The 23,879-nt window shown below is 38.9% G+C and overlaps 2 protein-coding genes across 4 annotated transcripts in view; one reads left to right on the top strand and one right to left on the bottom strand.

Moving 5' to 3' along the window:
• Positions 1-1,071: 1,071 nt before the first annotated feature.
• On the bottom strand, positions 1,072-20,837 carry DCLRE1A (DNA cross-link repair 1A). 3 transcript variants are annotated; one of them, XM_023511794.1, is made up of 10 exons: positions 20,780-20,837; positions 19,207-20,272; positions 15,377-17,041; positions 13,186-13,319; positions 11,704-11,822; positions 10,247-10,387; positions 8,242-8,387; positions 7,297-7,451; positions 2,629-2,770; positions 1,072-1,626 (listed from the first exon to the last, which is right to left on the bottom strand). In XM_023511794.1, exons 2-10 carry the CDS (start codon positions 19,670-19,672, stop codon positions 1,466-1,468), a joined length of 3,129 nt encoding a protein of 1,042 aa, XP_023367562.1. In that variant the 5' UTR covers positions 19,673-20,272; positions 20,780-20,837; the 3' UTR covers positions 1,072-1,465. The 3 variants fall into 3 exon arrangements, with proteins under 3 accessions (XP_023367562.1, XP_023367563.1, XP_003787201.1); XM_023511795.1 differs by lacking the exon at positions 20,780-20,837 and adding an exon at positions 20,648-20,706 and having other exon boundaries at positions 1,231-1,626; XM_003787153.3 differs by lacking the exon at positions 20,780-20,837 and adding an exon at positions 20,571-20,617 and having other exon boundaries at positions 1,231-1,626.
• Positions 20,838-20,933: 96 nt separating this feature from the next.
• Positions 20,934-23,879, top strand: part of NHLRC2 (NHL repeat containing 2) — a 52,319-nt gene continuing 49,373 nt past the window's right edge. The window contains exon 1 of the mRNA XM_003787152.2: positions 20,934-21,456. Within this exon, the coding sequence (XP_003787200.1) occupies positions 21,279-21,456 (178 nt within the window). The 5' untranslated portion in view covers positions 20,934-21,278. The remainder of the gene's footprint in view (positions 21,457-23,879) is intronic.

Below are 23,879 nucleotides of genomic sequence, written 5' to 3'. Positions count from 1 at the left end.
AAATGCTGGTGAGGAAGTACAAGAGGAACTTTCTCACACTGTTGGCGGGAATGCAACCACTTGGAAGGCGGTTAGTTTCTTATAAAACTAAAAATATTCTTAATCATATTGCACAGCAATCTCAATCCTTGATATTTACCACACAAAAACCTGCATGTGGATGTTTACAGCAACTTTATTCATAATTACCCAAACTCGGAAGCAACCAAGTTTGTTGCTCCTCCAGTAAGTGAGTGGACAAAGTGTGATACATCCAGACAATGGAACAGTAATTAGCAGAGAAAAGTGCTCGTAGCACAGTGGTTACATCACCACCCACATACGCCAAGGCTGGCGGGTTCAAACCCAGCCTGGGCCAACTGCAACAAAATAATAGCCAGGCAGCTACTGGGAGGCTGACGCAAGAGAACTGCTTAAGCCCAAGAGTTTGAGGTTGCTGTGAGCTATGATGCACTCTACCAAGGGTGACATAGTGAGACTGAGCTATCAAGCCATAAAAACACATGGAAGAACCTTCCATGCACATTACACTAAATGAAAGAAACCAGTTTAAAAAGGCTACCTGCTATATGTTTGTAATGATGTGGTATTCTGGAAAAAGCCAAACTATGGAGACAGGAGAAAAGATCATTAGTTGCTGGGGTTATGGAGTGAGAGCAAAAGAGTAAGCACAGCACAGAGGGTTTATAGGGCCGGGAAATGTATATTACAAAAGTTGGTATGTGTTAGCATACATTTGTCAAACCACAGAACATACAACAAAAAGAATGGGCCCTGCTGTAGACTGAGGATGACTGTGATTATCAATGTAGGTTCACTGATTGTACCAGAATTGATTGATTATCAATGTAGCTTCACAGAAATGTACCACTCTGGTGGGGGATGCGGATACCGGGGAAGCCTGCACAAGTGTGGGGGCAGCAGGTACAGGGGGAATCTCTGAGCCTTCTACTTTGCCAAGAATTTAAAACTTCTGTAAAAAATGAAGTCTATTTAAAAGAAAACAAAAAACCCCCATGAAAGACACTAGAAAAAAGTTTCTATTAATTTTTATTTAAGAATACATATCATATAAAATTTTTATCTCATAGTTTTAAAGACATATAATTCCTTACACATAACGTTTCAATCTAGTCTATCGATTATCATGGATCCTTCTGGTCCCTGAACCTGCCTTTGTGTCTTCCACCAAGGCTCGATGCAAAATAAAACACAACTGCCTCCCAAGGGAGGGGGCAAGAATTAAGGGCTATTGGGGAGATCCGGTCTGTTACTTCTGATGATGCTGGGAGATGTTCTGCACCATGACCATGTTATTCAAATACAAAAGAGGAAAAAAAAAAAACCTACATGAGCAATCTTTGTGAGGTTTTACATGTAAGGTGTATTTCATATTGCTGCAGATTTAATTACTAAGAACCTAGGTGTAAGGTACTTAACTACTACTGAATCTTCTGAGGTATCATCAATACCCAGCTTCCAATTTCCACTCTTTGAAATATCTCTCCATTGTGCTCCTAGATTTGAAGTTGCCAACATTTACGGTAGGAATGATTTTCTGGGGCTTCAGCCACTGGACAAAGCGCTTCATTTCAAGGTAGCTGCTGTGTTCACTGTAAGGAATTCCTGTGACACCAAAGAAAAGATATTATGTACTAAAAATCAAACTAATAAAAAAAATTCACAAACGTAAAAGAAAAAAGCAATCCACAGTATTTCTGTTAAAAACAAACTCCTTGACATCCGAGTTCTGCTAAGAAAAGACTGAAACAGTAAAATGAAATAAAACATGAAACATTAAAAAATGTATTATTTTCCACGTATTCACTCAGTAATTGCATTTCTAGAGAGTCCCATTTAAGTAGCATTTTCTTCTTTGAAGGATTCTTCCCTTTACACACTGCTCGGCTACAGACTTCAGGACTATCTGGAAGAAACACTAAGAAGTGAAGAGTAACAAGCAAGAGACTCTTGATTTCCAAGGCAAACAAGTATATTCCAGTCCCCAAGCTTTCCACACATTAAAAATAAAAAGAAAAAAAGGAAAAAAATCCTAAAAATCACTTTGTCTTCTTTATGGAAGATCAAGCATCACAGAAAAAAGGAGGAAGAGGGTCCTGTTTTGAGAAAGCTAGGCTCTTAGAGGTCGCGGTTAAGTCACCCGCCTGGTGACATACCAAGCATGTTTCCACCAGCCAGCCCTTGATAAGCCCAGGCTGGAGGCACTGGCTTCCTCTCCGAGGGCTGAACACATTAGTCGAGTCTGTGCCTCTGTCTCCAGCTGTCATCACAGCTAGTCCATCAACTTCCTGCTCCCCATCTCAACACGTCACCATGTCTGCCAGTACACACCCACCGCGCCACCACAGCTCCGCTCCTTTCAAGTAATTCTACAATTCTAAGGATCACTGACCACACAAGTGAAAGTGAAAGATCACACAAGTACTGCTATGTACTAGTCGAGCGCCTTCATACCTGTTTACCATGAACTAGACAGGTTTAGAGGTGAAGAGAGATTTGAAAACTCTTGACTTGATACATTCTTTGGAACCCGCTTTTCTTGCATCTCAACTTTAAATATGCAAAGTAGTTATAAACATTAAATGTGAGACAGTTTAATAATTATACCATATATTGAAATGTTTCCTTTGGTCTTGGGAATAACATCTGCTATACTAGTTAACTTGTTAGAGTGTGTCCATCCTGTAGGTCGAAAAGCCAAAATCTGATCATACTTCCCACCACACTTCTTCAAATGACTCTGTAAATCCTGTAAAATAAAAACAGCATATTGACTTCACAGGCAATGGAGATGGGTTCCGTGGCATAAACAGAAGCATTAAAGATGTTAACACTGGGTGGCGCCTGTGGCTCAAAGGAGTAAGGCGCTGGCCCCATGTGCCGGAGGCAGTGGGTTCAAACCCAGCCCCAGCCAAAAAAACTGCAAAGATGTTAACACTGGCACAGACATGGGGAGTTTTTATTTGTCAAGCATTAGCTTGCAACAACCTAGTTGTTGCTTCTAAGAAATACCTAAAATGTTTTCTTCTTTACTTATCTAAAGTTAAATAAGTATAGTCCGAAAAGAACATGATGAGGCAACTTAAACATAAGCAATTATATACAAACAAGTTATAATTTAGATAGCTACCAAAAAACCCCAACCAAACCAAAGTACTGTTCAAATCCCATTACACAGAGATACTATATTAACACTGGTAAACAACAGTGCAAACATGTCTCCATACGCATCTACCAACAGGGAACTGACTGATGGATGGAAAGAGATAATTGTATAAAAGGCCATTATACATTGTATCTCTTGTATATCAATACGGATACAGATATACAAGAGATGCTTAGCAGCATTCTTCTCAGGTGTTTATTCCTTTCCACCCTTTAAACATGAACTTGATTAATTTAAAGACTCTTCATGTCACTCTTTGTTGAGAGTAATATGACCCCCTTCTAAGTCTTGAGGAGAAAGAACTTCCCCAAACTAAAGACATAATAAAGGATGACATTTAATAAAACTCTTTTTTATAACATGGATGACCAAAGTTAAATCTTTGAAAGATAAGAGAAATCTAGTTAAAGATAATAATGGCATAAGAGATACAAAAAAAAATCTACTCCTTTTGGTCTTAATACTAAAAACCACCATTTCAAAGGCTTAGAATGAATTAACAACAAAATTAATTTCATTGGTGAACTGGTAACAATTCTTTGATTTCTCTTTTATGTCAAACAATAACCTTTTATTAATTTGAAGTCAATACACACCCACTATAAAACAATCATCATTTCTTACCAACTACCATGCACACTGAAAAAAGTTAAGTTATGGATACATAACTAAGTTTCCATTACAATAAGCCAGGCTCTACTTTTCAAGGTTTTGTCTTGCTAAGTCTAAGACCTAATGCTATTTGTTTAATTGCTATTCCTCCTGCCTTTATCCTCTCAAAAAAGAAAATAACAGGAAACGGAGGCTTATAGTAATTATACAGGCTGTGCCATCCATGTTGGGATAATGCTGAAACAGGTATTTCTTGGTATTGCCTTCAGTAGCCCCTCCTCTTATTTTTAATAGATGTCATCTTTAAATATATGTCATCAAATCTATCCATTCCTACTTATCTCTATGAAATACCCCAGAGAATTAAGCAGCTAATATTTTTACTTTTTATGACACAAATTAAAGTTGCCACGAAAACATCATTAGCCTATGCCACACAAACAAGAACTTACGATATTATCATATAATGAACCTATGAAAAGGCTGCCCACAGCCATTAGTCATCCATTAACCACAAACTACTCTCATGAGGACATTTCTTAAGAATAATTTAATCAGCATGGAATTCCCTAATCTCTGACTTGTCTCTGTTTATTGGTTACCAGTTTGTGAGAAAATGCTTTCAATAAGGTCACTAAAATTATTTTTTCAGTATGAAAATAATCACCTATAATGTCACTGTTACCACAGTTTAGTGTATTTAGTCAATCAGGTTTAAATCAGAGGTGTCACTGAACTAGATAACAGCATGAATGGGATTATTTATAGCATTTTGAAGGCTTTTAAGCACGCCTTGGATACCGTGCAAACTGCATTAGGTTTACTGGGAGCGAAAGCTAACGCAGGCTGGCATTCCTCCTGAAATCTCAAGCGGGTTATGGTCCCGAGTTTCAGCTCCCCTGTTGCAATGCATGTCTGTGATGGAGAAAGGGGTTGGAATGTCCACCAGGGTAGATAAGAAAGTAGTCTGGGAAATGTCTAGTTAGAGATCAGCAGCTTAGAGACAAGGATAAATAAAACTAGAAAGTAACTGATAGTTGCTCCTGCAGATACACAGGCACCTTGACGTGAAGGCTGTAACGCTCCCTCTTTAAATTTTCCCCAAAGTATTCTTCAATTTGTAGCTTAGTACTCCCCTGTCCTTCAGCCTCGCAACTTTCTTCCCTAAATGAAGAACTGCCTGCTTAATTAAAGCATGAGGCTGTTACCTTTTCACTTTTTGCCTTGTAAAAACACGTCCCCAATTTTCTAAATAAACAGCATTGGATCCTGGGCTTGAGAGGGTGCCTGTTAGCACGGTATCATCTCTCGTGGGTCAGAATACTGTGTGTCATTGTCACAGCCTACCTTTCCCTTTGTCTGCCAGACCTGGGCCAGTCGGGTAATGTTCCTGCCAGGAAGAACCCCCAGTCCACCACATTGCAGTTTGGTTCCCGGGTTGCTACAGTTTACCTTTTCACAAAATGTCATTATTTCTCATGCAACAAAACTATTTTTGGCTGACTAAAACACTCGCCTTTTGGTTGGGCATGGTGGCTCAAACCTGTAATCCTAGTACGCTGGGAGGCCAAGGCAGGTGGATTGCCTGAGCTCAGTAGTTTGTGATCAGCCTGAGGAAGAGCGAGACCCTGTCTACTAAAAGTAGGAAAAAACTAGCTAGGTGTTGTGGCAGGGGCCTGTAGTCCTAGCTACTCAGGATGCTGAGTCAAAAGAATTGCTTGAGCCCAAGAGTTTGAGGTTGCTGTGAGCTGTCACCTCACAGCACTCTACCCAAAATAATAGAGTGAGACTCTGTCTCAAAAAAATCCCAAAAAATCCCCCCCCCAAAAAACGCAAAAATCCTGGCTACTAAATGCTAACTAAAATACAGCACTAGAGTAACTATCAGTTTCTGCTCCATCTGTGTTTCGAAGTTAAGAAGCCTTCAACGTAAGTGATCAATACCTGGTCCCCTAATGGCGTAAGAGGAGGGACCACTGAAGGCAATACCCAGAAACATCTGTTTCAGTGTCATCCCAGTGCTAGCTCAGCGTGAAGGGCAAGAGGGTGCAGACCTCACCTTCCAGAAGCTTACAGCTTAGTGGGCACAAGGTCAACAAACCCCACCTTCTCCATCTTTTCTAATGGAAACCACCTGCCCTTTCTTAGCTTTTTCCCACTCCCGTCATCTATTATAACATCAGCACCCAGGAGCCTTACAGGTTGACCTTCTCACAAAGGATCTAGAAGTGGGAATATATAGACTTACTGGCGATTAAAAATATAGACTTAAAGACTCCAGATGACTCCTCGGGGGAAAAAAAAATCAGATCAAACATTTCTGAATCATTAAAGCCAATTTGAATTCCTGTACGAAAATGACACTTGAGTTTGTAGTTGTCTGAGGATTTAAATTTAAATCTGGTTTAAGTTTGGATTCGTAAATATAGGATGTCTAAAAGAAGGCCATGCCACGTGTACCAGAACACACAGCATGTAACGGGGTAGGTTGTGAGGAAACCATCAGGGAGGAAGAGGTAGCCCCTCCTGCGGAAAGCTGGTGCAGCTGTGTTTCCGATCCCATTTAGAAACCTTACTTCATCAACTGTCCTCTTATCTCACATACCTTCAGTTCCTCCCCACCCCTCACGATCTAAAATTCCTCATATCTGACGGCTGACAAACAAGCAAAGCCCTTTGGATGCCCAGCCCCTCTTCACAGCCACACTCCATGCTTCCTATCTCCATTTCCTCACCTCTCATTCATTGTTTTTTATTTCATGAACATTATACCAGAATACACTGTCTTCTGCATAATGTACCAAACTGTTTTAAATATACAGGTTTGCTATAATCTATTAGCAGGTGTCAAAATTTTAGTATATGAACTATATCTTAGTATATGAAGAAATCTGAAAAATAACCCCCCAGATCACACAGTGAGGTCATGTCACATGTGTCTAAATTTATATCATGGAATAAATGCTAGAAATTCCTTTTAGGATGTACTTCCACTGTTTCATTTAATCCTCACATAATTTTTGCAATTATGTAATTACATAAAGTAATTTTTCAACACATCTATGTTGTAGAGGCTTCATATTAATGCAGAACAGAACAGACCTGTTCAGAACAGAGCTGTTCAAACAAGTAAGAACTCCTTAGAATTACTCATTTCCGCACTCACTCAGAAAGACCTGGAAAATGATCTTAAAAATGAAAGGTTTGAATGAGCCAACAGCTGTGCATTTTCTATTTTTGTTTCTTCTTATACGTTAGTTCTCTAATTCCTAAACTTCTGGCGGGCAGATGAATTACTCTATAGAGTTGCACATGCAGAAAAATTAAAAACACCTTAAATTCCCCTTTAAATATTTTCTACGGCAAATTTCACTCTAAGTGACTGCATCATAATCAAATTCCTCTGATTTAAATGCAAGTAAAACGGGATTTCAGTCTACAGTCATCATATAACCTTTCCCAGTTCATCCTAAAAGACATTTCTCTTGAATGCTTACCTTAAAATTAATTTGCATCATTGGGAGAAGGTGAACCAAGGAACTGCACATGTCCGTAGTGATGAGTGAATTAATTTCTGGTATATTGAGGCACCGTAATGTTTTATATTTTTCTTGGGACATGGCCACTTTTGAACACAAAACATCAGCAATGGCTATAGGCAAAGAAAAAGGTTAAAAATAGTAAAAGTATAGCTTGTGAAAGAAAGAAATAAAGGAATAACCTGGTCACATTTTAAATAAGAATTTACCAAATAAAAGGAAATTCAAAACATTCACACTTTTACCATCTCAAAAAGGCTGAGTGATTTTGTTGGTTAACTGTGTGGAATAAATTGTGAGAAAGCAAATTTATTTTTAAAGACCCATCATTTATTATTTAAAATGACAAAAGCATATAGAATGGAGTAGAGGAAAGAAATTAAATTCGGGGAAGTTAAAACCCTGGCTGTATCACTTCACATATTAATGTTTGACATCATGTGACCATGCTGAAGAAGAAATGGAAAGTACTTTGCAAAATAATGTAATACTATCTAGACAAACTATAGTTCTACATCAAGAAAACACTTAGGAACAAAAATTAAAACTGTTCTCTAAAATAATTAACCAATCGTTACTCTCACGGAATACAGTAATACATCTATGCGTTAGCCAGGTTCCAAAATTTATGCAAATAATAGTGTTGTATGGGCATTTGCTCTATAAACTTCTTACAGCTTTAGAGGCTGAGATAAACACGTACTATCAAATATTTCCATAAGGTTAAGCTTTTCAAAGTTCAAATGTACCAAACTATCAAATTTTCCTTCAACACCAAAGGCAATATTGAATCATTTCAGGAAGTAATTATCAAATGCAAGCCTAAAGACTGAAAGGGCTTTATGCAAGATGAATCTGATCTTTATAATATATTAATGTAAATTAGATACAGCTACCACCCACCTAGGAAGACTTTCTCTTTTCCAATAGAGTAAGTGCCACACACGACAAGAGCACATGGGTTTAGAGTTACAGCCTCAAAGGCAGTGTTGATGGCAAACTGGATAACCTCTTGCTGAGACGGAAAGGTGTATTCTGGGCTACAGTATCTGTAATATGGAACATGGTATTTATTAAAAGAACCAATTGAGCAAGCTATAACCTTAAGTTGGATGCTGTTTTTGGAAATAAGCTTTAGCCAATGATAACGTAACGGTAGTGTAGTATACTGACACCATGACATTATCTCACTGCCTGTGTTTAAAATTGTTATCAGTTATTGCTAATTTATGTTAGAGTTATAAATTTACTTTTTTTCATTATATTTCTTTTGTCATCCTTAAAGAAATTGACTTTTTGAAGACTTTTTTGTAGCCAGTCAGCTAGTTTAGTTATAAATTATAAACCTCAATGCCTTTTCCTTTAATCCCAATCACTATCAAAGCAAATTCTATTGATAAGAATTATATTTGGGTCAGGCATCATGGCTCATGACTGTCATCTTAGCACTCTGGGACACTGAGACGGGTGGATTGCTTGAGCTGAGGCGTCTGAGACCAGCTAGAGTAAGAGTGAGATCCCATCTCTAGTAAAACCATAAAAACTAGCTGGGTGTTGTGCCAGGCTACTCAAGAGGCTGAGACAAGAGGATTTCTTGAACCCAAGAGTTTGAGGTTGCTGTGAACTATCATGATGCCACAGCACTCTATCCTGGAAAACAGAGTGAGACAGTCAATAAAAAGAAAAAAATTATATTTGGACCAAAGAATTCTGATTTAATAAAAAACTATTAAAGTAATGAAAATATACATGAATTTAATGAAATAGTTTTAAATCAACCAATATTCACATAGTTGATATCATCTCTTCTTATAGGCACAGAAATATATACATTGTGTGTGTGTGGGGGGGGGATATCCACACACCCAGAGCTAGGGGAGATTACCTACATACAGTAACACTTGGTGTAAGTAGGCTACTTTCAATACAAGTTTGAGATACAAAGTGAGTGCTTTTTCACTGAAAATGTAACTAACTGCAAGCACCAAAGAAACATATTTTTGGCAACTTTCAAAATTGTTTTGCTGGTCCATGGCTAGTAAAAAGGAAAACACACTTAGCCCTTTCTATAAAAACTCACAAAGAAATTCAGAATCGTACACAGAACTAAGTAATACATTTTTAAACTTATTATTATTGTTTTCAATTAATCTAGTACCTAAAGCACATGTATAAGAATAAAAAAGTTAATCACAGTGTGGGAAAGCTGGTTGTGGAAAGATCACTTTTGACTAAACTATCCCATCCATACTTCTTGAAACAGGTTGAAATGGTCAAGATATTTCATTTCTAACAAATTAGTGAGGCATTTCAATATATAATACGTACAGGTCACATAGTATACCATACATATATATAATTCTTATCTGTCAATTATGCCTTAATAAAGCTGGAAATATAGAGAAAATTAAAATATAATGGCTTATGCCATTATATTTACAGCACTTTAGAATCCAACACTATCACTTATAAATTACCTTTTTGAGAAAAGAACAAAAGTAACTTTAAAGACTCAGAAACTGAATCATCTTTTGCCTCTTTTTTATCTTCACAGTTAAGGCTTATTAGCTATACAGATATTTTTATAGGGCAACCCCAAAAGGTGTTTCCCTAAAGCTTACTCCCAAATTTTTCTTCCTTGGTTCAGTAACTGGAGTCTCATATAAACATATTTTCAAAAATAAATTACAAAAACAAAAAATGAACTATAGTTGATTAAGGCATATAATCCTAAATTTGCCTTTAAGCAAGTATGTATTTTTAAAACGTCATCACTCTGATAAATAGCCTTCAAACAATAAATGGCAATAAGCCATCATTTTAATGACTGACGCAAATGCTGAAGTTGTTCATAATACATAGAGCGAATACTGTTAGCGGGAAAGGAATCAAAAAAAGCCTCCCTTACGTTGTGTCTAAGTACAGCGTGTGCACCTTCTGGCCTGCGAGGAGGGAACGTTCCATGCTGGGGTCTGCTCTGAAGTCTCCAGTGTGTAATATGATAGTACCATTAGGAAGATAAAAAAGGATCATGACGGCACCTGGACAGCTGAACACAAAATTTCAAAGGAATATTCTTAACACAGGCAAAGCACCTAAAGGAAGTTTATCAACACGTTAACACACTTTATAAGCTGACCACAATGACACAGCATCATGCTACAGAGGAAATTCACATCGTAAAGGGAATTGGTGACCCGCCTGAACAAGAGTGAGACCCTATCTCCACTAAAAGTAGAGGAGGCAGGCATGCTGGTGCGTGATGATAGTCCCTGCTACTTTACTCTGGAGACTGAAGCAAGATGATAACTTGAGCCCAGGGGTTTGAGGTTGCAGTGAACTACTATGACACCATTGCACTGTACTCAGGGCCACAGAGCAAGACTCTGTCTCAAAAAAAAAAAGAAAGAAAGAAAAGAAAAAGAATTGGGGTTTAGAAGAAGATTAACTCAGCAGGCCTGGGTTGCTCAGACTCTACACATTAACAAGAAATGCCTGTCTTCAGGACTGAACCTTGACTGGCTCCTGGGAAATGAGTTCTGAGCCCTGGGAACATTCTGCCTGATAAGGTGTTTTGTACACCTGAGGCATTAGGCTGTGAGATACTAGCTTGATCACATATTTATGCTAACTATGCAATCTATGGTGAATACCTAAAAAAACTTGACTTAAAAATCAGAAGTAAAATTGATGATTAAAAAAAGAAACAGTTGCAAGTTAGCAGACAAAACTTAGAGAAAGAACTTAAGTAACAGCATTGGCAGAATTTAGGAAACCTAGCTGTAGTCTTCTTTCTCTAAACAGCTATGATCTCTTGGTACAGGCAGAACATTCTGGGAAAAGTAGAAAAAAGCATATGCTGACAGTACTTTACATTAAAAAAAGAGGAAGAAATGGAAACCTTTGCTATGAAAAAAAATCTTCTAAATCTTTAGTATCTGAAGCCTGTAAAATTTCTTAGTTTAAAAGGAGGAGATCAAACAATCTTTTTGTATCTGAACGGAGTACAAGCTGTTAATGTGTATAAATGACATTAAAGAAAATGGCAAAACATTATCTTGCAAACAAGAACAGCAATAATATCTTTTAAAAAAGATAAGCTGGAGTCTCCCATGTCAAGTGTTAACAATTTAAACTAGATTTACAAAATAGGCTAGACAATGTTTAAAGGGTCTCTCTGCCCTTAATCTCCGATTCTATATTTGGGTTTATTATTTTTTTCAAAAGAAGAAACATCTCACTCAAGTTTTAAGAAATATGAAGCATATTCGTTATGATAAAAATGTTCTTAAGTAACCATGCCAATGTGTCTTCTTTTTCAAAATTAGAACACTGGGCTACTATTCAGGTGACTTTAATACTTACTGATTGGCATCCAGCAAAACCACTTTGACACCATTCACAACACATTCAGTGTCCATCGGCAATGGATGGATGTATTGTTCTTGCACATGAAGCTTATTCTTCAACAAATTGCCAGTTATCTGCAAAACAGGGTGCACTTATTGCTGATACGGTAGAACATTAAGTATTTTATCTCATGCCAGTTTAGACCTACAGCATCTTAATAACATCCCCACTTTTCTACTTACATTCAAGTAAACCCTCCACTGACTCACTCTCACCTGTGAAAGTCCATCATTCCCAGCATGACATACAAACCCCCTGGTGATCTGGTCCCTCCCCACTCTCATGTGCTTGCATCCTGCCATTTCCTGTCTTGCATTCTAGCCCTTCAGGGTCTGGAGTGACCATCTTTCCCAGGTGCCTGTGCCTTTTACACACACTGTACTCTGTACCTGGCATGCTCTTTCCTCTTTCCTCTGCCTGGTTCTAGAATCAGACCACCTGCATTCAAATTTGGATTCTGACATGAGTAGGTCTATGACCTGGAGCATGTCACTTAATCTATCCAAACTTTAGGTGCTTCATTGATAAAAAGTAGATACTTCAAGAATGCTGTGAGAATTATTAAATCAAACTCTAGCTAAAGCCCTTACTTAGTAATAGGCATTAGAATGTTTACTTTTTTAATAATCAGGTCAAGTTATCTCTTTCACTATTAAACTGTCTTTAAACTTAGCCCAGAACAGAATCAAATGCTCCCTTCTCCCTACTTTAGGGTACTCCATCCATGTTTTTATTACAGTACCAATTTCATTGTGGTATTATTTATGAGTATTTCCTCTAAAGGCTATAATCTCCTTGAAGTTAGGTACAGTCCTGTCCCCCCACATCTTAGGGAGATTGATTGGTTCCAGGACCCCTGAGGATACCAAAATCTAGGAATGCTCAAGTCCCTTAGATAAAATGGCACAGTGTTTGCACATAACCTATGCACTCCTTCCCATCTTTAAGTCATCTCTAGATTACTTCATACCTAATACAATGCTATGTAAACAGTTGTTACACTGCACTTTTTATTTTTATTACTTTTTATGGTTGTATTGTGGTGGGTTTTTGTTTATTTAGAGTCTTTTCCATTGGTTGAATCTGCAGGCACAGAACCTGCAGATACAGAACCCACAAATACACAGGGTTGACTGTATTTTCCCTAAATTTCCATTTAGGCATTCAATGAACACTTACTAAATGAAACTTGGGGTTTTTAAGAACCTTGTGAAATAGTTTATCTATTGTTTCCATGTAATAAAACATAAGTTTAAAGAAATGGATTGTTAACTGTTGACATGAATTCATTTGATTTCAGAACTCTGATGTGGAATCTGTTTTATCTTTTCTAGTAGAATGAGCGATCTTACAGTTTTAAGTATGCCTTTTTTTTAAACCAAATTGCTTAGAAATCTGCAGCATTCTATCGTCAAAATTTAGAATGCTAAAACTTACCTCGCTACAATAAACTGGAAACGTGAAGTGCTTAGACAGCCCAGCATAATGATCAGAGTGAAAATGCGTGAGGAAGTAGGCTGTGCAACCTTCCACCACGCCATACTGGAAGGCGTCCACTGTAAAGCCCGTTCCTGCAATGAAAACACCAACAGCAGGCTGAGCAAGTGCTGAAAAAGTAAAAGATATCTTCTAATTCGATTATAAAAATTAAATCATTGATCCTCTCTACATCTCATTTCCAATGTAACTATCATTTTAAAATTTATGCCACATAAATTCAGCAAAAGGTGTTACTACAGAAAAGAATTAGTCTTACAAGTTTCCACTAAATATCCTCGTACATAGACATTTTTGATGAACAGTTAAAAAAATCAAAATGCAAACCGATTGTTTGACTTAATACTTTCATAATATTTACAGGGCACCTGAAATCCTTTACGAAACAGCAAATAGTGAAGGCTTTCTTCTAAAACACGAATTCTCAATGGGGTGAAATCGATATGCTTCTAAGAGAGTAAACATGGTTTAAGGCCAAAATAACTTCACGTCTCACAGAAATGTGCAGCCCTCGAGAGGACCACAGTACAAAAAGAACAGTATATCAACCACCATCACTGTGGCTGCAGATTGGGATTGGAGGGTGGGGGCAAACAAGAAAATAAATGCCTAAAAAAGGTTCTCCAGAGGGGCGGTGATGAAAAAGAGGTTGAGAAATACTGCTCTGAAATGTGTTCACATAACAAATAACCTAGCGTGCTGACGGGTGATAGGCCAGTAAAGAAGTATAATTTCACAATCTGCTGAGGCTTATCAACACGTGGCATCCTAGTTTTAGACTCACTTAAAAGTACAGAAAATTGGCTCGGTGCCTATAGCTCAACCGGCTAAGGCGCCAGCCACGTACACCTAAGGTGGCGGGTCGAGTCCCCAGCCCGGACCCGCCAAACAACAATGACGGCTGCAACCAAAAAATGGCCAGGCGTTGTGGCGGGCGCCTGTGGTCCCAGCTACTTGGGAGGCGGAGGCAGGAGACTCGCTTGAGCCCAGGAGTTGGAGGTTGCTGTGAGCTGTGATGCCACGGCACTCTGCCCAGGGGGACAGCTTGAGGCTCTGTCTCAAAAAAAAAAAAAAAACCAAAAAAAAAAAAAGTACAGAAAATTAATCAGAATAATTATTAAAACAAAACTGGTGCTGTACTGTGTAGAAATGCTATTCTCTACATAAATATTTTGAACAAATTATAGCTCTAGAACAGGCGTCCTTAAACTGCAGCCTGCCTAGGACATTTATCCCGCCCGCTGGGTGTTTTTGCCTCCTCTGCTGCCTGTCCTGTTTACCAGCTGACTTGTCCCGGGGCCGCAGTCCAGCCCTCCAACGGTCCCAGGGACAGTGAACCGGCCCCCTGTTTAAAAAGTTAGAGGACCCTTGATCTAGAATATCCATAAAGCGCTTAAAAACTTTCTGAGCCAATTCTATTTTGGCTGCTTTATTTTTATTCGGCTTTATCTTATATTCTTTTCAGAAGAGTTATTGGTTTCTTCAATCACATTCATTTCATAGTACATTTTTTTAACTAATTCATCTGAAATTTTAAGAACATGAAAGTACAGAGAAACTAAGTTCTACTATGTTCCTAAAAGGCTTGGCATTTATGATATGTACTACCGGTGACATTTCCTGTCTTGGAAGATATTTAGGACTTTGTATTTCTCACAAGGGCTTAGAGACTGTCTCTCATTAGGGAGTAATTTGCGGAAATGCCTTTCTTTCTTCTGTGTTAAACTGAATCCCAATTACTCTCTCACTAATCTTTCCATAATTTGCAGGACCTTCCTTCAGTACACTGACTTAAATAAAGAATATGTTTAAAGAAAGTTTGCTGAATTGAATGGAGCAAAAAAAATCAAGTAGCCAAAAAGCAAATCTATGTTAAAGACTCATGAAGTATTATAAAGACTAAAGGAAACACACACAAAAGAATTGTTTTGGGGCAGTGCTTGTGGCTCAAGGAGTAGGGCGCCAGCCCCATATACCAGGGGTGCCGGGTTTGAACCCAGCCCTACCCAAAACTGCAAAAAAAAAAAAAAAAAGAATTGTATACCCACTTTCACTCACCCCATGGCAATGAACACAAAGTAAAAAAAGTTTTGTCTTTGTTGATATATTGAGGATTGATAATTCAACTTACCAGGTATTTTCTTATAGAATGGACATGTCTTTTTTCTTAATTCTCCAATGTTAGGTGACTCTGAGATTTTCTCGTTCTCTCTTTGCAGCCCGCCAGGAGCTGATTTTCTGAAGGCTCTGCTTTTCCTTAAATTGGTTGTTCCAGATTTTGTAAGGTCATCTGACCTTTTCTCACGTGCTCCTTCCTGCAGTGAATTTGACTTTTTAAGTCTTTTTCTTTGACGCTGTAACCTCTCACTAGAAAGTTCCACAGAAAGCTGACTCTCACTTAAATTCTGTGCATCAAATTCTAAATCACTTAAAGATTTTTCTGCTTTCCTCTTGCGCTGCCAAGACCTGTTTTTCTTAGGACTTGGAACTGGATTTAACTCTATCCCTTGTGATGCACTTTCCTCCAGCAATTTCTCATCTTTTCTTTTAGGCGGTAGTCCAAAGTACACACCTATATCTGTTTGCTTCATTACCTTGGTAGAAGGGTTTCTTACACTACACTTAGGACCAGAAGTCAATGTTTTCAAAGACTTAGAAGCAGGTGTACCAGAAACCCTTTCTGTATTTAAAACAGGAACTTTACCACCTAGCACACCGTCTAATGCCTTTCTGTGGCTACCTGCTGAGTTAGTGTTGTTCCTGGCACAGAGGTTCTCACTTGGTAATTCCTTAATTTTACTTTGGGTTGGGTGGAAAGAAAGATAACCTCCTCCCTGGCTTTCAAAAAGTCTTGACATTTCACTCGTTACTAACGGAAGAGAAACAGCTGATCCTTCAAGGACCCATTTCTGTTTATTTGATTGAGATGACTGAAATTCTGGCTCACCAGGTTTTGCTATATAATTAGAAGCAGCAAACTCCCCTGCTAATGCAGGTGGAAACAACATACAATCACCACCGGTGTAGGCTGGATCATAATACAAAGGAATACTCTGATTATTTGGGGAATGGCTTAGTGTACTGTATTTATACAATTCTGCATCATACTTGTGCTGAGTTAAGAAGCTATTCACTTTGGGGTAGCCCTCCTCCTGGTCCTGCAGTAAGTGACCTTGTAGTTTTTCAAATGAAGTAGAGCAGTCGTTATCTTCTTGTAGGCAGCTATCTTTTGAATTTTCAGTAAAAAATAGTTCCTGTTGTGAATCATCCAGCTTTTCATCTCCCTTGTGAGTTTCTTCATCACTTTGAAGTGGAGAATAGGAGATTTCACAGTCGCTAAAGTCATTTTCTGGCAAGGGCAAATTTATGGGTTCTGAGTTGTTTTGGCTATCCAGTACTTTATCAGCAAGAGGCAAACCAACTCTTACCAGTCTGTCACTCTTAACAAACCCCGTAAATTGTAGCGCTTGTTGGGATGTTTGGCTATTTGCAGGAGAGGAAATCCTTTTGTCAATTTCAGTTGGATATTGAGATTGAGATTTTCTTAAACACTGAGTTACCAACAAGGGATTGCTTGAAATTTCTTCTAAGTTTTCCATTTGTTTCTGATATGGAGACCATCTTTCCGCAAGGCTACGGAGAAAGCTGGAATTATCCTCACTGACACTACCACCTGACACGTAGGATGGGTTGCTCACAGGACTACTACCGGACCTACTCTGAGCAAGCAGGAAGTGAGTGTATCTCTTGTAATGAGAAGGAATTGTTGAGGTGCACAGAAGACCATCAGGACACTCTGGAAGTTTTAATGAAAAAAAGAGCATTACAGAATCAAAGCATAAACTTAGCTTTGGACAGAATTAGCACTATAAATTAACATCCAAGTGGAAAAAGCATCAGTCCTTCTTTGAGGCCTTGGGACAACAGCTTTTAACTGCACAAAGATCAAAAGGTGGGCATAAAATACCAACACTTAACCCAGCATGGTTTTGCAAGGCACTGGTTATTAGTTTTAAATTAAATACTCCTTTAAATTTCTTTTCAAATCTTTTCTCCACATTTTTAAGACTAACATCATCTTTTTTTCTTTCCTAAGGAACTCGTGCAAACGTGAGCCCCTTGAAAATGCACATCACATTTATATTAGTATTTCTCAAATGGGTCCTAGGAGCTGACACCATTAGTTTTACTAGTTCAGTACTGTTCAGGCAATAAAGAGTGAAGAAGGCCAGTGTATCTCTCACAGAACTAAAATTCTATCAGCTTTTATTTTATCAAGCAACAAAGATTTATTATGGTAACTATTACCAAATTAGGTTCCATTATGTAACATTCACATTGTATACAATAAAAAGTAACAATCTCAGTAAGATTATTTATAGCTGTTCATACACCGAACAAATTTCAATTCTGTTCAAGATTTGAAATTCAATTTGATAAATTGCTTACTAATAAGGCTTTACTAATTTGGAAACTCTTCCCTGTCATACTATTGTAATTGAGGAACTTTCTGTAAACCATCTTGGCATATCGCTATATACGTTAAGGTCTAGGTTTATCAAAAGCTGACATTCTCTTTCCCCCTTAAAAAGATGTTAATTAAATTAGAAGACCTTGTGATTTAAAACCTAACTTAAAACCACCTCGTGAAAGTATCTGTTATAGAAAGGAATTCAAGAGGAGTCTGAGATTCTACTCAAAGTTGTTTAATCTGTAAAAAATCAAAAGCAAATCTTTTTGAGGTGGCTTCATCTACAAGACATTTCACCCTGCGATGCTCGCTATGGTTTCCAAGTTCCATTTCTGATTTTTAAGTCACATAAAAGTAAATTACTAATATTAACGAGGTTTTCACTTGCTATAGTTTTATGGGAAAGGCTAATGACAATTTTTTTTTAATTCTTTTGCATTCTCCATACATTACTTTAAAATAACTAGAGGTTAATAATAAAATGTATTCTGAGTCATAGTTAACATGAAAGCTATACTGAGGATTAGTTATTCACTTTATGGAATGTTTTCAGAGTTAGAAGTCTATGTATGGCATCTACAATAACCTTAAAGCACATAAATCACCCCAACTCATTCCCCATATATTCCAAATAGGATTTTCCATATGTTAAATACTTATTATATATTTTAAAAGATTAAAAACATAGCATTATTTCTGTTATCATTTGGCACATTTTTGTTAGAATCTTAGTCACCTAAGACTCCTTCCCAGTTCCTCTTCCTGTACATTACCATGATTAATACAACATAACCATATTTAGAAACCAGACTATACATGTACTTTTCTATATAGTTCCATGAACGATAACAAGTGAGGCAAACTATTTAACTTTTAAGAACCCTCTCTATAAAATGTCAGTACCACCTAGCTTACATGGTGGTGTCCAAGTAAATAAACAATGTGGCCTAGCACAGTAAGGGTTCACTTAACATTTACAAAAAATAACTGAAACGAGCTTGGTGTCCATAGCTCAGTGAGTAGGGTGCTGGTCACATACACAGAGGCTGGCAAGTTCCAGCCCAGCCCAACAACTGCAACAACAACAACAACAATAACAAAAATAGCCTGGCGTGTGGCAAGCACCTGTAGTCCCAGCTACTTGGGAGGCTCAGGTAAGAGATCACTTAAGCCCAAGAGTTTGAGGTTGCTGTGAGCTGTGATGCTATAGCACTCTACCAAGACCAACAAAGTGAGACTCTGTCTCAAAAAGAAAAAAATAAATAATTTAAATGTCTACGAACTGTCATGAAGTAAAATGCATTTAAACTGTTTACAAGTCTGCGACTTTCTTTACAATTATACCCTTGACTGATAACGGTGTCTGATCATAGTGTCTCATCTCTCTCTTAGTTTATTGCTTGCCTTGTTCATTTCACTGAATTGGAATTTCTAACCTAATGCAAACCTTTTAAATTACTTAGAAACCACTACCTTTTCTGTAATCTTACCTGTTTCAGAGACTGAGGGAGAATCCAAACATTCAAAGACATGCCATCGAGGTGTTTGACCTAGTAATGAGGAAAAAGGCATCTGGCAGTTTGGACAGTATCCTTCATAAAGTGGACGTATCTTTGGAGACACCTGTTTGTTTTTGTGAGTTCTACCCAACTTTCTTGGAGTGGTCTCCTTGTCTAGAGACTGTTGAATACCATCCCCACAGCTTGAACTCTGACTGGAAGCTACACAAGTCTGACACACTCCTTCTCTAGGAGACATCTCACGGTCCTTCACCTCCCCTTTAGCTTCTCTGGTTCTTTTTCTGTTTCTATTTCTTTTTGATTGGCACTTTCCATCTTTTGCTTTTCCAACAGATTTTGGAATATTTTCAGGGCCATGATTTGTGACAGCTAGTTTTGGTTTTCGTTTAGATTTGTATTCCCAAATGTCTTCTTCCACAAGAGTGTCGTCTATCATGGCAAAATGATTTTATCATTAAAGAATTGCTAGTCTTAAGTGAATTGAAAGTTCATTTCTTGCTACAAAATTTCTATTTTTGCAGAGAGAAAAATCAAAAGTAACAAATCCCCCACTAACTGGATGGGAATCTGTCCTTCCATTTATACCGCAACAAAATTAAAAGAAATAGTCACAGTAGTGAAGTTTCTGACTGTGGCAATTTCATTCAGGAATCTCAGCCTTCTCTGGGACTTAATTCACAAAAATAAGAAATCAATACTGTACTTTGAAAATTAGGCACTAATGGGAAATACAGGTTTAGCAGCTTACTCTCAGAATGACTCTGTAAAACTGTTACAAAGCTACTTTGAGTTCTCTTTCAAGTGGACAACTGTTCACATAATTCACAAATCCAACCACAGTCCCTGGGCAGGTGACTCAGCAGGAATTCCAAACACTGAATGGCTACCTCAGTTACCAACAAAACTCCTCACACCATAGTCAAAGAGGTGTGTAAGTCGCAAAAAAGTAATTGCCTTATCCATGACTTGTGGGTGTTCAGCAACTTCAGCTTTTTAGGTCAATCCATTATCTTCCTCCAGCAGCAATGAACAAACCCTACACAGTGGACAAAAAAGTTCAAATATGTGAAATGGTGCTTGTATTGAGGTCCCACTCTGCACTCCAGAAAACGAGAGACGATCTGTCCTAATGGGGGGCCAGCCCTCTCTTCTCAAAACTAAGGTCCCTTGCCTGCTGCCTGCCACCCCCTCTAGCTTTAGGCTCGGGCAGCAAGGCCAGTGACTAAGGTTTTAATCCTCTCCAGAAGCAGCACCGTCAGCTCCAAAAGAGCCCTCAGAGCCTCCACTTCTGAAGACTCCGAGGCCTGCCCACAGGGACCCTCACCGCCGCCCACCTGTCACCCGGGCCCCAGCTGCAGCTCCAGCTGCATCCGCTCCCCCTGCAACCCCGAACCCTGACTCGGCTAACAACCTATTCGCGCCTGCACTTTCAACACTCCCAGGGCGACCAAACGCCGACTTGTCCGTAAGTTAAGGCCACTGGCTCGGTCACTTCCAACTTGAATAAGCCTTCTCCCAGAGGCTGGTCCTACCCCTGCTTTACCTTTAGTGTCTTGGCGGGAAGAGCTTCCCGCTGCCAGTGCCGTGTCGAATCAGCGGATCCTGGCCTAAGAGCGGGACTTTAAAAGTGATTTTTTTTTTTAAATCGAGTGTCCTTATAAGACCTACAGACTTATTCTATTTTATTTTTGTTCCTAAGCACGCTAATTTCTAAAGCGGAGGGCGAGGAAGTGGGTCCCTTACCGCTTCTGGGCCTTTTCCATGTTGAATCTGGCGCTGTCAATGTCCAGGCTCAGCGAGGGGCCCAGAAGGGGCGGAGAGGGCTGGGGCGGTAGTTTAATTACGTCCCGGGGAATCGCGACGGCGGGGACTCTGGCGACGGGGCGAATGCTTAGAAAAGGGGGAAGGGTCACTGCCGTGGCGTGGGGCCGGGGCAGAGCGAGGTGAACGCGCCGATTTGGAAGCCGAGGACTGTGAGCGTTCCGTCTGCCCCTCGCCCAGCGCGCCCGCGGCCGGCAGGCGTCTCGGGACCCGCGGAGAACATGGCGGCGCCCGGAGCCCGCGGCTGCAGCCTCTCGGGCCTGCTGCCGGCGCAGACCTCGCTGGAGTACGCGCTGCTCGACGCTGTCACCCAGCAGGAGAAGGACAACCTGGTCTACCAGTACGTGCAGAAGGTGGACGGCTGGGAGCGGGACCTGGCGGTGCCCGAGTTTCCGGAAGGTGAGGGGCTGGCTTCGGGGTGGGGAAGCCGCGCGGGACCTCCCCTTCCCGGGGGCCGCGCCCTCCTCCCGGCCGCGGTGGGCGAGGCGGGGTTGTGTCGCCGGCGCCTGGCGGGGCCCCCGCTGGCCGGAGCCGCGCTCGCGCTCTGCAATTCCCAGGTGTCCCCAAGTGGCGCTTGACGGTGGGTTCCAGGGCGGCGGGACCTGCGTATTTGTTCCGAATCCTGAGCCCTGCTTGGGCCTGTGGTAACTAAGTCCACACTCCGTAAATATTGGGTGGCCGCCCTCTGCATTCATTCAGTTCGGTTCTCCAGCATTGTCGTCCTCTTCTGCATCATCCTTCTTGACGTGTACTGATAACTTTTTATATGCCACACACAGTTCTAAACACATCAAGAGATGGTGACTTACTTCATGTTCTCAACAACCCAGTGAGGTGTTCTTGTTATTACTGTTTTACATTTGAGGAAACTGAGGCACAGGGAGGTTAAGTAACTTGCCCGCGGTTTCACAGCCAATAACTGACTAGAATTGGATTAGCCAGACCCCAGATTTCCTGATTTTTTTTTTAAGCTGTGCTGCACTTCTCCGTTAAAAATTGTACAACTTCTTGTTTTAAAAATCTAGATCAATTATAACCACTCTCCAGGGTTTGAATTCCTGTTATGTGACTGTTTGGAATGTGAGGAATAGATATTCCCAACAGGGCTGTTTGTGAAGCACATCTTGCCACGATAAGTGAAAATGTATTATGCCTTCTTTGAATGGGGGTAACATTGTTTTGCCTGGGTTGTGTTGGCATGTGTCCTGGCATGTGAAACCACATGTATAGTTAATTGGTTGGCTATGGCAGGGTTCAGTTATCTCATGGGAGGTATATTGGAACCTGCCTCTGACAACAGAGTCTTGCGTGTCTTTCCAAGTCTTTTACACCTGCCACAAGGAGTGCTTGCTTTTTCCATTACTAATTTTACACTAGATTTGAAATATTGTGGAATTCTTAAAAAAAGAATTCGGTGCACAAATGCACGTTTTATCAAAAAACTTTAAAATATTATATACACATATTCAAATATGTTAATTTTTTGAAGTTTTATAAGAAGGTAAAAGTGTATTTATATTGTAAATACACTTAGAAACAAGCAGTTCATTGGTTAGGATTGGAGGGAGTATTTTTATTTTTAAGTGGTTGTTTGTATTTTATTACCATGAGATTTGACTTTTGTGACTAACATGCATAGTAAAATATAAAGGTTTTGTATTTGATGTAGTCTGGTTTTTTAGTGAACCTGATGACTGAGGACAAAAAGCTAGAAGTGAGTATTTTCTTGATTTCTTTATCAGTAAACTATAATCAAGAAGCCATAGACATAACTTGATCTCAAAAATTGTATGCTTTGTTCGTTTTCTAGAAGAAACACATGTTTACAAAAGGCAGTGTGTATAATGGGTGGATTCAGACGTGGGATTAAATCCCTGTTGATTCCTTTGTTGGCTGTATGATTTTGAGCAAGTTACTTTACTTCTCCAATCCCTACTCTTCTAACTTGTAAAATGGAACTGGTATTTATCTTTCAGTTTTATTGTGTGGAGTGGAGGTAATAGACATGAAATTCTTAATTTATTCGACAGCTTACTAAATGTTAACAGCTTTGTTATTATATTCATTGTAATTATTATAAAACGTATTACTATTATTAAGCCTGGTAAGGACATAACTAAAAAGTAATCATTTTTTCTGTACCCTCCAACCTAAGCCACTGTTGACTATTTACAGAAACGCCATAAAGAACAAATTCATAAATATTTTGTATGTAGGATATGAAATATACATTAGGTAGTGTGAAGTTCTCTATGATCGCTTGATCTGGTGGATAATTAACATTTTATCATATGGATAATTAAGAGGTTCCTGTACCTTGAAACCTCACTATTTGGGCTAATTGGCAGAATTACTAATTTGGTCTGCAGTATTTTTTTCTAGAATTTTGTTATAATTGAATAACTCCGGTTACCTCTGTTAACTGTTAATATTTACTCCTTCTACCAGATTTTGGCTTTTAGTTGGTAAACAGTATTTCCAAATACTTGCCTCAAGGTATAAGTAATAGTTTTAATAGCTGTATTTATTTACTTAAAATCAAACCTGTTATCTTTGTTTTCTTAAATTGTTTAAATAGAAATGCTGTGTTCTTAGTATTAGTTTACAAAGTTTTCATAGTGCAGAGTTAAAATTTTGAATCACAGTTAAGTAATTATAAATTCTGATTTATAAAAATACAAATTAATGAGATTCTGTTTTTCTGTTCTTTGGAGGGAAGGAAATACATTATTCATCAACGTTAATGTTGTCTCCATCCAGTCTATAATAATAGTATATTTTGTTTAACTTCTCATTTAAAATACTAATTTGTATTTAAGGTC

Source organism: Otolemur garnettii, unplaced genomic scaffold, assembly GCF_000181295.1.
Source record: "Otolemur garnettii isolate 467f Iridium unplaced genomic scaffold, OtoGar3 scaffold00021, whole genome shotgun sequence".
Taxonomy (NCBI): Eukaryota; Metazoa; Chordata; class Mammalia; order Primates; family Galagidae; genus Otolemur; species Otolemur garnettii.
This window is presented reverse-complemented; position numbering and strand designations above follow the sequence as displayed.